Consider the following 16,845-nt stretch of genomic DNA (forward strand, 5'->3'; position numbering starts at 1 on the left):
GTGTCCTCCACAAGCATGAGGGCGTGTGAGAGAGCAGCCTGACAGCTGACACCTCTGATGGCAGTGCAGGACACTACACTGCTTTTAGCCTTTTCTTCTATGTTACACAGTTAGTAATAGTGAGCATCACTCCAACTGTTCTGATCTGTATTTATATCTTTGACACACACACACACACACACACACACACACACACACACACACACACACACACACACACACACACACACACACACACACACACACACACACACACACACACACACACACACACACACACACACACACACACACACACACACACACACACACACACACACACACACACACACACATCCCACAAAGCAGTCCCAACAGAAGAGATGCTTATTTGTAGCAAAGGTAAGCTCCCTGCACCACATCTTTAGCCCTACGTGTCGTAGGTTTTGTCCGAACGGCTGTGAAGAGGGTCAGAGACACATTTCTGCTCTACAAAATTATAAGAATGATAAGAATAAGAATAATGCACACGATTGCCCCTTGTGGTGATGACAGTGTGAGGGGCATTAGGTCGGTTTTGATGTTTGATGGGGGTTATGGCTTCTGTGATGTCAACCTCTTTGTCCATAGTTTACCTCCTGTCCTTGACTGGTTTCCATGGGGTCTTCTTTAAAGTTTTCACACTGCTCCATTACTTTGCTGAAAAGATTTAATATTTAACGAGTTAGCCAAGGGTAGGAACTGTACACTTCTTAAATAGTACATTCTATGCCTGTACTGAAATGATTTCAGAGTCAAATGGTGCAATCCACAAGGGGATGTTTGGGTACAATTTCTATTTAGGGTGCTGTCTCTGCTTAAGTTCACTTAGGCTGCTGTGAAGACAGTTAGTCTGGATTTGTCATCCATATCATAGTTTGAATGATCTCGGCTCGCTCGTAATAAGAAGAAACACATCCCAACCAAAGAATATGGGGATAGTAGATATATGATATTAGCATGAATTCAAAAGCTTACTACTATTACAGCCATATCAAGGGTTCGAACTGCATTTATAGGTTGGGGGCCTCATCTTAAATAAAGAGCTCCTTCTCTGGCATCAGAAGAAATTGCCTGCTTGAAGATAACGTAATATTCCCACACGGAATGAACGAAGATTTCAGGCAGCTCAATGCTGCCTGAAATCTTTTCTATGCTTTGAAGTCTACTGAACCTGCAGTGTGTCACACAATCTGGTGTGTGTGCTTAAAGGAAAGGTGTCGAGAGGAGCAGGTAAGTTACACCAGTGTTAGCAGCTAATGCTACTTCTAATTGTCCCCAAAACTCCTTTGGGTAACCAAAGTCATGTGTTGTGAGACATGTGCCAAGACCCAATTTGGGGAGTTGACTTGGTCCCAGGAACTGAGATCTGTTTCTTCAAACTGGGGCGTACAGACACATCTAGTGTAAATAATACATTGACTGTGGATGAGCACCTCATACAAGCCCACTCCACAAGACCCAAATTTCCCCTTTGGGTCCAAAAATGTATAAATTTGACTTTGTTTTATTTGATGGCCCTTCTGCCCCGGCATTTGGCCTTCGTGCCCCCAAACAATTGACTCTAGTGGCCTTACCCCTTAAATAATGGGATTCCAGGCCTGACTGCTGACAAAATGATTCGGCCAAAGACTTGTAATCATTCTCTATACTAGGTGAAACAGACAGAATGTTAAACCTTCCTCTGCTGCTCTGCCTGTGACTGAAATGTCAATTGCAGAATTGATCTTGGCTGATATGACCTTATAGAAGAGCACTGAAGAGGATTTGTTCAAGCACAGCTTATGCACACAGCTTAAGTCTTACCTGGCCATGTCCTTTGTCTCTGGCTGTGAGCTTTCCAGTTCTAGAACTTTCTCTAGAAGAGTTATTCCTCCTTCCTTTATCAACAAGGGACAATACTTGCTTGCTGCGGAACAAAAATTTAAAGAGACAGATTGTGAGCATTATGCTAATTTAGGCATCACCAGTAAGAACTGTAATGTGTGTGTAAAATAATAAGCAGCCTGCTGAAGAGTGAAAGAGAAATGTTAATGTTAGAACACAGAAGAATATTTAATTATATTATTATGATTTGAAATATGCAAAGTTGCTGGTGCTGGAATATGTACCAGTATATTATTATGCAACACGTGTATAATAAGCTTGCTGTAAATGAAACATAAGTTAGCAGAACCAGTGTCCATGCCAATAGTTAGATAGATTGAGCACCTCTGACGATGTAAACACTGAGCACAGTGTGCTGTGAGCAGTAGATACTCACGGTAAACTGACACCAGGTTGTAGAGAGCCCATGTGGCCCAGTGCTGACTGACAGGGGCGATGCTCTGAGGCAGCAGTCGCAGGATGGGCTCGAATGACCTGAGAGACCGACAGCAATTACAAAATTCAAACAGGAGGAAAACCCATGTATGGTGCTTCCATGCACTATATACTCATATGCAGACGTGATGTCATGATGTAATTCCGTAATTTATCTTCACCAACAGGTTTAACCCATTCAGTGAAATATATCATGACTTGTGAGCGGTTGTTACATTACATGTTTTATGCAAACGTGTCATAATGTTATATATTTATATAATATAAATTATATAAATGAAAAGCTGATATGGCATTAATAAGTAAACAGAGATCACCTGTAGTTGATGTTGCGGCGTGAGCTGACGTCCCAGCTCTGGATGGCGTCCCACATCTTGTCCATCACTGTGTCTCTTCGTGGCTCTTCCATGGACCAAACCTCCGGCCCATCAAACATGATGTGTGAAAGCACGCCACATGCATTGTACGACACCTCGATCCCATCTGCCTTACTGTCCAGCAGGTTACTGTCAAAGCATCAAACAGTGATGTTGAGAACACAAGAGAACAACAAATATCTGATGACATGTCTGCAAAAAGAATTAAAACCCTAAGATGTAAATTTACTTGAACTACAAACTCTATATTCAGTTGTCTTTGAACTATTCGATTTATTGAGTTTAGTGAGGCGTTATTATGTATGTGGGTGCTCAAAAGATATGAAGAAGGTACAATTGTCATGCGTCTTGTTCTGTGTGTAGCATGTGAACTCTTCAGCCTGTATGCAACAGTATATAACGCTATGTAGATCTGACCATCAGTAGTCTGGTACGAACTCTAGTTTGTTTCAGCTGTGTTCATTCAAGTCTGCATGCAAAGTTGACCAAAATATTTATTTTACCAAATCTGTTTGAGCAGTGACTGTATGTTAAGGTTGGGTTAGTGGTGATGCATCAACACACTCGAAGAGACACAAGATGTCATGCACCTGGAGAGTAAGACCATGTTTATTGGACTGCACCAGCCGCGACAGCTATGCTGGTATTGTTTTCACCTTGTGAGTCTGTGTGTCCGTCATCGTGGCTAAATGTGATCCTGGAGATATCGACTGTAACAGAAACTGCCACTGAAGATGTCTTCAGTACACTACCAGGTGTGTGTGTGTTTTTGTGTGGCACACAATACTGTAAACTTGAAGCCCATGTATCAACAAAATAAAATAAACTCTAAGCACAATTCTATTGTTTTCAGTCAAATTGAAATTCTACATCCACCAGGACTTAAATTCACTGACTTTGAAGTGAAAATATGCCGGCTCTACATGCCCTTTTCACCTGCTGTCTGTCTCTCTCTCTCTCCGCCCAATGAGCAGCGTCTGCACTCTCAGATAATTTAATTTGCTAAATAAAATGATAAAAATCTCCTAAATTATTTATGAATATATATTTGTCCAAAAGCCCAACCCTTCACCCTCATTTTATGCCCCTGGTCCATTATGGAGTAGCAACTGGTGTGATCCCATCAAAAGATGGTCTCTAGTTAGATATATTGCAGGTAGAGGTAAAAAGGTTCTTGCAAGGAAATGGTTATTGCGAATATCCCAACTTTAAATACACGCTGAAAAACTGGGTTGACAATGTAACGCCCAATAGGCCTGACTAAATATAGAAAAAAAGATCTTTAAGAAAAACTGCTAAATGATCGGGCATGAGCTTTTTCTCAAACGGCAGGTATGAGCAATAAAAGATACACTGGAAGGTTGACCTATATCATTGGAAAATGATTTTACACTCCACTGGTTTTAACAGTTATCTTACCTGAACACAGAGATGAACTGTGGGGTGAGCAGCTGTGGCCTCAAAGCTTTCACCTCAGCAACATTTCCCAACAGCCCCAACATGTTGCGGTGAAGCTCCTGCTTGTCTGGAAACTCCTGAAGTAAGATCATAGAAAGGGAGGAGAGGTATGTTATCACACAGTGGAAATATCAGCAGTTGTAGTCCAATGAGCATGATATTTAATTTCTAACATGCAAGCATGCTTAGTGAACTCTTATGGTCTCAGAAAAGCCACAGCGGAGTGCCTCACCTGTAGACACTCCAGAAAGAGACTCATGCCCCGACAGTTGAGGAACATCTGACAGTTGTCGGGCGTCTCATCGGTGATGTTCCACAGAGCGCTCCAGGAAAACTCCATCACCTGGTCACACTGAGGGGAAATAACAAATACACAAACTTCAAGGCAGGAATCCTACATTTGACCGTATCACGTACACAGACATATGAATTGCAGCATAGTTATTAGTTATAATAGTCTATTGCAAGTCTAAAGCGATACAATCTGAAGTCAAAAGAACCAGGAGGAATTAAAGAGAGACTCACCATTCTGTCCTGTAACTTCTTCTGAATTAAATTCAACATTGTCTGTGAATGAGGAAACAAAAAACTTGAACTATAATAAGCTGACAGGGTTAGGATTTCACGCCAACAGCAACACTACGGCTAAACAACACAGTGGTCTTTGGTGGTGTGGGCATGTTGCTCCACTACAAGAGATTAACCAAAAATGACTGCACAGTAGCACAAAACAAGATGATTTGTTTTGATCTTTTTTAATTAGAGGGTAAAAGATTAAATAAAAATCTAGTTTGAAGACACAGCACATAGGTTTAGACTTTTTGGAGAAAAGACTGTGATAACCACTGCTCCTAAATAGTTACAGTGGAATGGCTCAAATACAGAGGATGATTACAAAGGGAATTTAAATGTCTAATTATATTAAGTAAAATTTGTCATGTTTTTTTTTTTTTAAAGTACCAGTCAATATCAATAGCACAAATAATATCTCACCTCTTCACCAGAAACTCTAATTTTATGACGGTAGAAAAAAAGAAAATTTGTGTTTCCTAACCATCCTAAGTGTCCTGTTTTTTATGGACATCTATCAGGAATATGGGAAAGTTAGAAGTGTAAAGCTCATCTTGATGTTACCTTGACGAATCCCATTTTTCCTACAGCCTCCTTGTGATGGTTGTCCACCTGGCAGACCAAAGCATTGCAGAGGTGCACAGCAATTCTCTGGATGGACTCATCCTGCCTGGCCGGCTCCAGGATTTTCAGCAGCAGCTGGTTGACCCGACTGTACTGGAACTCCAGCTCCTCTGGAATACTGAAGTTACACAGCGTCAAGCAGCAGTTCCTCTGGACCTGGTGCGGGGCAGGGATGGGTAGGAGACACAGGAGGGTTTACCACTGAAACCTGTCTGCTCGGCAACATGATGTGGTTCAGGGTTGATTTGATTTAAATTTTATGATGTGATTTAATTAAGTTGCACTTAGTGAAAACTGAGTACATCAAGCACAAAATAAACATATATTTTTATATGATTCTTTTCTTAAAAAATATACATTGTTAATACTTCTTAATACAACCTTTATAGTTTTACTGTGAATGTAATTTAGAGGCTTTGATTCCAGTCAACAAATCTCTACAAACTGACATCATTTTTCCATATTAAAACACTACATAATTGACAGCAGATCTATTCGGTCCGTATCAGCTTTGCCAATCTGGAGCAGATATAATACCATAACGGTGCTCCAATCCAAATGTCTTCAAATGTTAAATGTTGCCATACAAATGGAGTAAAAATATGAGCAAAACGGTTTTCAATACTCAGTGTTACACATTTTGATCAGCACAAAAAAGGACTTAGGTTTTAAAGCATCAAGTCTTTCTTTTTATAGGCACTGTGTTGTTCTTTATTAAAAATAATGAGGCACTAGTGCCATTGTTTAGGAGGGTGATTAAATGGATATAGACCATTGTCACATGGCTTGTGTCAAGTTTTTGGGCGGCTGTCGAGGTAGAGCGGCAATCCACTCATCAGAAGGTAGGAGGTTTGATCCCCGGCCCCTGCATTCTACTTTCAGATTTGTCCAAGATACTGAACCCCAAATTTGTGTGTGTGAATGTTTATTGGTGCTGATGAGCAAGTGGCACTGTGCACGGTATCCTCTGCCACAAGTGTATGAAGGAGTGTGTGAATGAGTGAATGCCAGCTTGTGTTTTCAAGTGCTTAGAGTGGCTTCTCAGACAAGAAAAGCCATCCATTTCTTTATTGGCTGTGGCTCACGAGGTAGAGCGCTTGTCCTGCAACCACAAGGTTGGTGGTTCGAACCCCAGCTTCTGCAGTCAACATGCCGAGGTGTCCTTGAGCGAGACACCTAACCCAAAGTTGCTCCCCGGGCGCTTCTTAGCAGCCCACTGCTCCTCCGGGATGGGTTAAATGCAGAGAATTGTAAATTTCCCCACTGTGGATTTGATTTGATTATTATTATTATTATTTATTTTACCATTTAAACTCGGCCTTGTCACCTCTGTACTTCTGGGTCAATTATTTTCTTTCAGTAAAAACAATCACACAAGTGTTAGCATTATGTTTCTACTGTGGATGGGGGTGGGGGGTTTGTCCAAAGGCACTTTGTGTTACTTTTTAATGAAAAGTACTTGACAAATAAAATCTAATTGATTGGTTTATTAATACCGTCGGACAACTGCATGAGTATAGAATTGCTTTGAGAAAACGTCCACCTTTTTAATTCAATGTACATTGCTTGACAAACAAACTTGAAGTTGAGCCTAGTTTCTCAGAGGTAGGGATGAGCCCACAGAGTAGACTTACGGTAACCTCCTGGTACTGCTCCATTCCATTTAGCACCACCTGAATGACCTCTCTGCGCAACCGCACACTCTGGTCACTGCGGTACTCTGTGTTGGTCAGGTAGAACAGAGCAGCGCTGCCCGTCACTTGGATGCTCTTATCATATTTATGGCACCTCAATGCTGCTATGACAAGCTGACAGGACAGAAAGGGTAAAAGAGAGTTATGAGAGAGTGGCCCAGGCCTAACATGCAGAAACATGGCACAAAGATCTCATTGAAAGTCATTGGTGTCACCTCCTTCAAAAGGACCCAAATGAAACTCATCATACTTGCAAAGCTCGGAGCAGTTGGCTGCAGTGCTGTATCCTGGCGATGTCAAACAGCTGATTGATGGCTCTGTGGGCCAGCTCAGGGCGAAACTCTGTGTAAGCCTCAATGGCATTCAGGACCTGGTCTTCATTCTTTGATCCAGTTACCTCAAAAAGGCAGACAACACACAGATGTAACCCATGAAACAAAACCTGTTCACAAGCATTTTTAATATGTGCACATAACCTGTTTGAAAGAATTCGTTTTTCATTGCAATCCCAGAATGCTTACTAGTTTGTCAGAATGGACTGTCTGTCCATTAGATGTCTATGTGCAAAACAACCATTATCAGCCTTTAACTGTAATGTGTGTGCGGCCCATCAGATGACCTGTACCTTATAAGCAGGGATGTGTGTCACATTACAGAGGGTGGTGTCGTACAAGCCCAGAAACTGCAGGGGCCTCTTCAGCTCCTGGAAAGGATAGATGCTGCTCTTGCAAGGCTCGATGCTGAAAGAGAGAAAAAACCAAGCTTGTTCAGAAGGTCAGTGTTCATCTGAAAGACAACAACTATTTACTTATTTTTTTTTTATATCCAATGTACATTCTAGAGTTGGTTACCCACCTTGGCCGACCCATAGCTTCTTCAAAGTGAGGAACTGTGCAGTTGTCTAGCATAATGTGACCTGAGACGTCGAGTGACACCAGGTTGACCAGACGCTGCACAATGGCCGTCAGGATTTTCCTGGACATCTTAAATTTAGAGGTGCGTCTGCTCTCCCGCGAGACATCAAGATGCCTGAAGAATGCAGAGCTTTATCAATGACAGTGACACATTCTTTTCAATTGATTAGTGGCTATGTAAAGAGAACAACATGTATTTGGACATTAAAAATCAATGGGAATTCAGTTTTGTCAGTTATAAATGTTATGCATAAGGACATTGCAATGGGAGCAAATATGTTAGGAAAAACTTGAAAACATACTCCAAGATAAGTGCTTGCTGGGTTGGTCCACCCACAGATTTCCAGAGTAAGATTCTTTTATATTTAGCTGGTGTATAATATATAATAAAATCAACTCAGCTGCAGTTCATCTTATTAGCATAAAGTAAATTAAATAAGCTCTAATGCTGGGCTGTATGAATTTCCGTTCCCTCCTCCCATATTTTGCACCTCCAAACAGGACTCCCATAAAACACATTTTGCATGACACAGTTTTATGCTGTGCAGGTTTTCTCACATTTTTCCAATGCAAAACTATGATGTGGTCTTTAAGCAAAGAAGGATGAATGCTATTTGACTGTTAAGAACTTAAGAAAGGACTGCAGATCCTCAGTCAGGCCTCTTGTACATTCAACTCTACAACTTGAGTCTAGTAGATAATATAATAACAACGTGGCTGAATGTGATGAAGCTACTGCTACACAAAACTTAAATTGGCAATCCTTAAGATTTCAGTCCTGGTTGATTTAGAATTTATTTTTGAGTGAAGACAATTTAATCTTTCTCAAGAGTTTAACGGTCTGGAGTCGCCTGATTCGTCCGGCATCGTGACGTGAAGCAGCGACCCTGCCGGTTGCCTGGATCTTCTCTACTCTGCTTATTTTGTTGTGTTCGGGACCAGCCAATCAGCAGGATTTAGAGCTCATTCACATTCCCATGTCGAGGGCCACTGCTTTGTCTTGAATCTCGACGGAATGAGGCACAAGGTCTGGCACTCTTTAGTGTCTGTGGGCAGTCAATGGGATTTTATTCGCTGTGTGTTTTTCTGTGCTTCTGTGTGTATGTGTTTCCACTGTCCGTCTCTCTCCTCTGCCGTGTGCTGCTAGAGGACCGTCTCAGTGACTGAGCGGAGCCACAGACAGACAGAGAGAGCAGACAGCCCACAGCTGCATTAAGCTGCTGTGGGCTACATTCATTCAAAATTCTGCACCTTCCCGCAGGCTTGTAAGGAGGTGTGTGTTTGTTTATTTTTACCGTGAAAAGAGCAAAACACTGATCACTGATCCCACTAACACTCCACACTCTCTTCATTCACACTCAAGCTTGCTTGACCACCACTACGATCTCCATGTCTCTCTCTCTCTCTCTCTCTCTCTCTCTCTCTCTCTCTAACTCACTTGTTGAGCCGGAGAGGAGGGGCACATTTTGAATACTGTGATTTAAAACAGCAAACGACAACGTGGCTTAATAGTAAACCTTTAAGGTCAAACGCAGATTTTTACAACCACCTGCTCACAAGTCAAATGTGTGTTGCATTGATCACTTATCTATTTGAAACAGACACAATCAACTGGAAATATATCCAAAGACTGCAACACCAGGGTGTGGTAAGAGCATAATGACAACGTGTATATTAAAGCCCCCTTCCACCTTACCTGAGATTAGCGATCTCCACCACCGTACTGACCAACTCCTCTGACAGATCCACATTGTAGAGAACAAGAGATGCCAGTCTATCTTTCCACTGGGTGAGAAAAGCTGTTCCCAGCAATTGTACATTAGACAGATCTATTGAGGTGAGAGACTTCAGGGGTTTGAGCAAGCTCTCGGCGTCAACCTCGTCAGGCAGGCCACCTAAGTTGAGTAACCTCAGGCGGTTGAATCCCTGGAAGTTAAAGTCCGTCTCTAGAGCTTGCCTAGAAGCAGGGCTCTCCTCATCCTCGTCCTCTGTGTCTTCGTTGCAGGCCAGTGGGGCGCCGCCCTTCCTGTAGAAGATGTGGCTGCAGCCGAAGAGACAAAGAGACACCAAGGTCTCACGGAAGCAGGTCAGTGTTTTCAAGCTGCGGGATGACAGACTATTGCAGTAGGTGAGGTGGAGCTCGATCAGGTCCTGGCAAAACAAACAAAGTAAATCATTCCTGAATCAGTGAATCGTTTAGAAATGTCAATATGCTGCAAAAGAGGGTGCTCCGATTGATTGCCACCCAACGTTATAGGTAGTTATTCCTTCTAAATTGTTTGATTTGATTCGCTTTGAAAGCAACACAGCTATTAATTAATCAGAGTGAAAATAATTCCCTTTAAGCACAATTTGAAAAAAAAATCCCCCTCTAAATTACTCTTCGTACCCATCTTTTTGTGCTCCGTGGCAAGCAGGAGAACAACTGCAGTGAAAATGTCGTTTTATAAAGGCTAAATGGCAACAAATATAGATTAAAGCAGAATATTTTGTTAGATCAAAACAGGTTGTGACTGTGTGAATACTTTTTAACTTTAAGACTTTATAACGCTCTAGAGCTATTGAAATGTATAGATCACACTATTCTGTAACAATCCTACACCACCATCACTGGAATCCGATTGTACAAAGTAGTACAAGCGGTGACCAGTGGAGCAGTGAGGAGTAGCTCTGCTTCTGGAGGAGGAGGAGACGCTGCTGCTGCCGGGATGTGAGCTCTCCTCCTCCCGCCGGAGCTCTGATTGCAGGTGGTAGGCGGCAGCAAAGCTGGATCTGGGTCTGCCTCCAGCAGAGACCAGTCCACCGTGGAGACTGATGACAAGCATGAAGAATAGCTATATAGAAATACAAGATCTTCTCTCTGATGGTCTCGTTTACTTCTGAAGGTCATACAGAGGCTTCAGGATTAAACTGAGACTGTTTCAGTCAAAAGCTCCTCACAGTAACTTGAAATAATAGATTTCAATGATATTTGGTAAAACACTTTGAGCACTTGCAACAAGGACATGATCCTAAAAATCTTCTTTAAACATGTTTTTTTCTGATGTTTGGATATTAAAAATGTAAATCAGGAAAATTACTAATTCAAAAGTACAATTTGAATGGCCATTATTTGGATGAAAGATTCCCCCACTCTGTGTTAGCCTTGTCTTTTCAGATTAATGTTTAAGTAACAGAACACAAACTGATCAGATGTATGTAAAGAATATGACATTTTACTTATTGTCACAAAGAATGGCTCTTACCTAATTTAAAAGGTAAAATATAATTCAGATATATATTCAGAACAGAGTAGGTCCAAGAACTGTTAAACAGGCCGTTTATGCCATTTTCCGGGTGCATATTTTTATCTCAAGTTACAGTTACAACATGTTTACATGCGTTAATGATCATAATCCTCCTTGTGTTTCTCATCCTGGCTGTCCTGCAGCACCTCTTCTCACCCTCTCTCTGAAATGTTCCGTTGTAGCGCTTGTTCCTCCCTCCAGAAAGCAAAGTCTGCCCTAATTGGTCAGCTAGCCCGCTCTGTTGCGATTGGTCAACGTTTCACATTTCAAAAATGTGGAGCTAGCTCCGTCTCTCATATGTTGTTTGAGGGCCAAACTAGCCGGAGAGTTTTACGTCACTTCCGTAACATTATGACCTCATAAAGTTACAGAAGTGAAGGAGAGAATTCAATAGAGTCGTTTCAGGCAGCTCAGGAGCAGTGTTTCTGAGGGGAGGGTAACTCCTTTTAGGCGTGGACTTCAGGTTTTATACTCTACGGACCTTTTACATGTACAAAAATATATATATAACACACTAAAGAAGAGGGAAAAAGTGGAAAAGCATAATACGGCCACTTTAAGTAAGGGTGCTCTGACCGATCTTCCATCTATTAGCAGAAAATATTTATTGTAAATACTTGGATCGCTGTCTCTATAAAGGCCGATCATAAGAGACGATCACATGATGCAAAACAATTTCTTTACGCGCTGCTAAAGTTGCTTCACTTGGGTTGGGAGTCTCTAAAAAAAACTTTGACACAGGCTGTTCAAGGCTGGACTGTGGCACCGTTATGCCATCTCGCTGTTCTGCATAAAAAGGTTCACACATGGAATGTGGGGAGGGGGGCTCGTTGCTCGGCTGCTAAGCTGGCAGCTGAGGAAGTCACACAGTTGAATCGACGTCTGTGTAAACAGGACTTCATGCCTATTGCTGAGACGGTTAGCAACTAAAGTTGGCTATTTTGTAACAACTTGTGTCAACATTAACGTTACAAACTAAATTATCTTATTTATGTTAAGCTGAATGACCCCTGTTGATAAGCTAGTAACTTCAACTAACCTTCTTGGACTAACGTTACTAGTTTGTTAGTTAACCAGACATAGATAGCAATGATCCTGGGAGACCAGCAGAAACATTTCTAATGTGACTAAAAGGTTAAAATTGTCTTTCATAAAGTGAAAACACACTGAGAGAAGATTAAAGTTGTAGACAAAAACACTGAAAATGTGAGACCAGACAGTAGCCTGCATACCCTGCTTTGTGGTCAATTTGACTTAAATGGACCATAATGCTGTATTAAAGAAGACTTGAAAGTAGCGAATGAGGCTCATGTTTAAAATGTTTAGTGGGGTAATTAATCAAGTGAGAAGAAGGGTAATTTGCTCATAGACTTCTATACAATCAGACTTATTTTTGCAACCAGAGTAGTTGCCCCCTGATGGGCAGTGGAGACAATGCAGGTTTAATGCATTTCAGCATTAGCTTCACTTTTCAGACCCAGATATTGCCACCCGTCACACACACACTTCACACCAATGCTGTTGTGTTACACAGCCTGCTGGCGTGATATCTAAAACAGCAACTGAAGCAGCAATATGCCAGCTTTGTTTAGTATAATGTAAAAAACCAAAGCTGGTGTAATGAGTGGTCTTCTTTACAGCAGTATTGCAGGATCTCTGTATAAAAGGGGCTTATAAGAGAGTGTCTCTAAGAGAGAGGTTGTACTATGTTGTCAATTCATGATCCTTTGTCACCTTCTAATTTTTATACTGAACTGTGACCTAAATAATAATGCTACACAACGAACACAACATAATTAAGTTGGTAAGTAGAATGTCATAATAGGCTGAAAGGAATGATAACTACAAAAATAGGACTGAGGTTGTCAAAATAAAAAATGTTTAGTTCCTTTAATTTTCCTGTAAAAAGTGAATGACGAAACTTTCATTGTCTAAGTTTTCTAGTTGAGATGTTCCCCAGAGGTGAACTGGAAAATGAAAGCTGTAATGAACTTATTCTGAAATACTAGTCTTTGACTAACTTTTGAAGTCCCACCTGTTTTTTAATGGCCTCCAGATCTCTGTCACGTACAAAGTCTTCTCTCAGCTGTACCCTGGTCAGTCTGGTGCTTCGAGGGTCTGAGAATAGTTGGAAGAAGCTTTCTTCTGGTTCAAAGTTACTGTCTGTGTGGACCAACTCCATGTAACTGGAGAAAAAATAGGAAACAACATGGAATCTGTAATATTGTGGAAAACTTGGGGAATTTTAAAAGAGGGGAATTTCAGAAATTGGGTAACCATCAACTGACACGGTTACGTACGTGTTGACCAGCTTGTCGCAAATTTCGCTTGGAAGGAAGATGTCCGAGCGCAGACTCAGCTTGCTCCTTAATCCCTGGTAGCACATGGTCTTCCTTAGGTTCTTCAGGCAGAAGATCGTTGCCAGAGTCATGAGGCTGTCAGGGTTGTCTCCTGCTTTGGCTGCCATGTTAGCCTCTTCTCCAGCTCAGATCAATGACAGGGCAGTGCAGGAGACCTTAGGAGGCTTTCATTGAACACAACAAAGGGTTAGGAGAAAAATATTTTTTACAGGAAGCTGTTTCTGATGGGAAACAGCTAAATAGTTTCCCTTGAAATTCTTATTTATCTATAACATATTTACAATTTGAGAATTGAATGGAAACAAATGTGAATAAAATCAGTGCAGGTGTTAAGTCCCAGTATGTAGTTGCCACAATAAGCTAGCTAATATCAGCTAGATTTTTTTCAACTATCTTTGACATTCCTTGTAGTAAAACATGTTTATGGTTGATAAATATTGTTATGTTAAATGTTCTGTGTGGTGTCCTTTTGCTTGGGACCATGTGACAAACAAAAATAAACCAAATGCAATGAGGATTATACGCGGAGTAAGGGATTTAGCAATTAAAGTAACGTTAATAGCATTCAATTTAACTAAACCAAGAAACATCAAAGACATTGACAAGGCATTACACTTCTGTTCTATAGTTTATTGCCTGTTTGTACTAAATGTAATTGTAACGTTAGACATTTTTCTGTCTAAAGAGCTTACCGCCACAATAACCTGAGCCAATACATCCATTATTAGACCACCTCTATGCAGGCACTGCACACCTTTTCATGTTTAGGACAGTTGGCCGTCATGCCTAAGACTGTGACGGTTAGCAACTACCTTTGGCTACTTTGTGTAAACTTTAACGTCTCAGACTAAATGATCGTATTTGTTCACGCTGGATGACTCCTGCTGATAAGCCAGTAACCGCATCTAGGCTATTGGTACTAACCTTACTAGTTTGTTATTTAACCACACATAGCAATGAATCCTGAGAGACACGGCAGACTGTTACTAAGTGAGCTAGCCTTCTTGCTAGCTACACTGTACAATGATTTACTTTTACAAAACTAACGGTAGATAGCCAAGGACAGACAGAAAACAACCATAAGCATACTCACTAACAACAACCGAAATACCAAAAAGATACACTTGTTATTCTAAGTTAAGCCTCAACTTGCCGACACGGTGTCCCCAATGCATTTCAGCGTCTAAATTAGCTTGTGGCTACCGATGACTTTCCCTGCTATGATGATGGCTAACATAGCTAGTGGGGCTAGCGCTAGCTAAGAGCTCTGTGTGCTGTAAATACAGACAACAGACAGTGGGCAGCTGTGTTTGAATGCATGGCTTATCAGCCAGTGCTTTACCTTAGCTTTCGCCAAGGCTATATGTCTTGATGACGGCGAGATTGGAGTTATTATCATTAGTCTTCACTCATCTGATTTTCGTTTTCGTCCGATGTCAACAAACAGGCTCCTCCTCCTACATCTTCTTCTCCTCCTACTTCCCCCCCCCACCTCTTCCTCCTGTTCTTCCAATGTTGGTTCTTCCTCTGCCTCTGCATCTATTCCATCACTCGTCCACCCAGGTCCAATGTTTGTACTGCTTTAGTATATTCTTATTGTGTTATGTCTCATGAATGGATATCTCGTACTCCTGTTTTTATTAAGCTGATACTAATTGTAATTGTAATCATTATTGGCAGTAGTTGTAGTAGGCTAGTAGTATTACTAGTACTATCAACTTAAAATGAAAAGCCAACTTATTAGAGTTGATAGATTTTTTTTTTCTCCAAAATCCATCCATATGAAAAGCTAGTTCCTTTAAATATTTATGCAACCTGATTTAGGATATATTCTATTTTCTTATCCAAACCATTTAGAATAAACCTAAATGGGTTCTAGTTGTGTTCCACTCTCCTTGTTTGTTTTTACTTTGAGGCAATTGCCAAACTGTTCCAACCTTGAAACACAGTTTATTCAATGTGGTACAATTCTCTGGATCTTTACTTATATGTAATGATAGAAATTACTTTCTCGGTTCCATGGGCCCCAGATCCCATCTAGTTAATTATAACATTTAAACAAACAAAGGCTTTTTTGGTGTCATATTGCACTGCAGTAATAGAAACATCATTCGGTCGTATCACACATTGGGTATGTGTATTCATCACTATGTGTTTTCAGGTAGCTTGGCATGCTGTGGTACTGCAGCTGTCAAGGGAGAGAAGTGAGTGATTTACCCTTGGTCCTGTAAAAAAATAAATCACTCAACGATTACTGTCCAGATTTCCTGGCCTTTCATCTAGCACCGTAATCCTAAAATGTCCATTTATTCACATTATAGAGAGGAAGAACAGGCTGAAATTGAGCATTGGATTAATCAAAGGGCCTATCATCCCTCTATTTACAAAAACATTCATCTTCATTGTTTGACATGACATATACTATATGTCTCTTTATGATGCTTATGAAGTAGAACATACTTTGTATTCAAACCCAAGATTCAAGTTTGTTTTATAGCTTTACCATAGACCAAATTATGCTGAATCTACATGTATTGTATCTGAATCTTGTATGTATAGAACGAAAAGCCTCCAGGGGCGGGGTCAGAGTGGTGGCCAGAAGTGGCACCCCTGGGATCTGATTGTTATTCTCACCAGAGTCAGAAGGCACAGGTCTGGTAATCTGTCCACAACTGTAGATCTGTAATTTCCAAATAGCAGATGTTTAGCAATATAGTTATATAATATATTATTAAAATGTATTATTTGACATACATGTAGCTACAATGCCTATAAAAAGTATTCACCCCCTTGGATGTTTCACCCTTTTGTTGCTTTTATAAATGAAATCATGGTCAATATAATTTGGCTTTTTTGACAAGAATTTGCAAAAAAAACAAAAACTCTTTCATATCAAAGTGAAAACAGATTTTTACAAATGAATGTCAATTTATTAAAAATATACAAGGTAAAGTAAATAATTGCATAAATATTCACCCCCTTCAGGTCAGTATTTAGTAGATGCACCTTTGGCTGCAATCACAGCACTGAGTCTGTGTGGATATGTCTCAATCAGGCTGGCACATCTGGACACTGCAATTTTTCTCCATTCTTCCTTGCAAAACAGCTCAAGCTCTGTCAGGTTGCTCGGGGATCGGGCGTGTACAGCTCTTTTCAAGTCCAGCCACAAATTCTCGATTGGATTGAGATCTGGGCTTTGACTTGGCCACTGAAGAACATTC

General features: G+C 40.8%; 1 protein-coding gene across 2 annotated transcripts; it reads right to left on the reverse strand.

Annotated features, from left to right (window-relative positions):
- Positions 1 to 329: 329 nt before the first annotated feature.
- zer1 (zyg-11 related, cell cycle regulator) lies at positions 330 to 15,073 on the reverse strand. 2 transcript variants are annotated; one of them, XM_054612606.1, is made up of 16 exons: positions 14,967 to 15,073; positions 13,565 to 13,788; positions 13,300 to 13,450; positions 9,674 to 10,128; positions 7,919 to 8,092; positions 7,689 to 7,803; positions 7,314 to 7,460; positions 7,004 to 7,177; positions 5,310 to 5,525; positions 4,701 to 4,742; positions 4,408 to 4,527; positions 4,137 to 4,252; positions 2,658 to 2,846; positions 2,282 to 2,379; positions 1,825 to 1,927; positions 330 to 678 (listed from the first exon to the last, which is right to left on the reverse strand). In XM_054612606.1, exons 2-16 carry the CDS (start codon positions 13,729 to 13,731, stop codon positions 591 to 593), a joined length of 2,355 nt encoding a protein of 784 aa, XP_054468581.1. In that variant the 5' UTR covers positions 13,732 to 13,788; positions 14,967 to 15,073; the 3' UTR covers positions 330 to 590. The 2 variants fall into 2 exon arrangements, with proteins under 2 accessions (XP_054468581.1, XP_054468582.1); XM_054612607.1 differs by lacking the exon at positions 14,967 to 15,073 and adding an exon at positions 14,718 to 14,802.
- Between the last annotated feature and the right edge of the window lie 1,772 nt (positions 15,074 to 16,845).

Source organism: Anoplopoma fimbria, chromosome 14, assembly GCF_027596085.1.
Source record: "Anoplopoma fimbria isolate UVic2021 breed Golden Eagle Sablefish chromosome 14, Afim_UVic_2022, whole genome shotgun sequence".
Taxonomy (NCBI): domain Eukaryota; kingdom Metazoa; phylum Chordata; class Actinopteri; order Perciformes; family Anoplopomatidae; genus Anoplopoma; species Anoplopoma fimbria.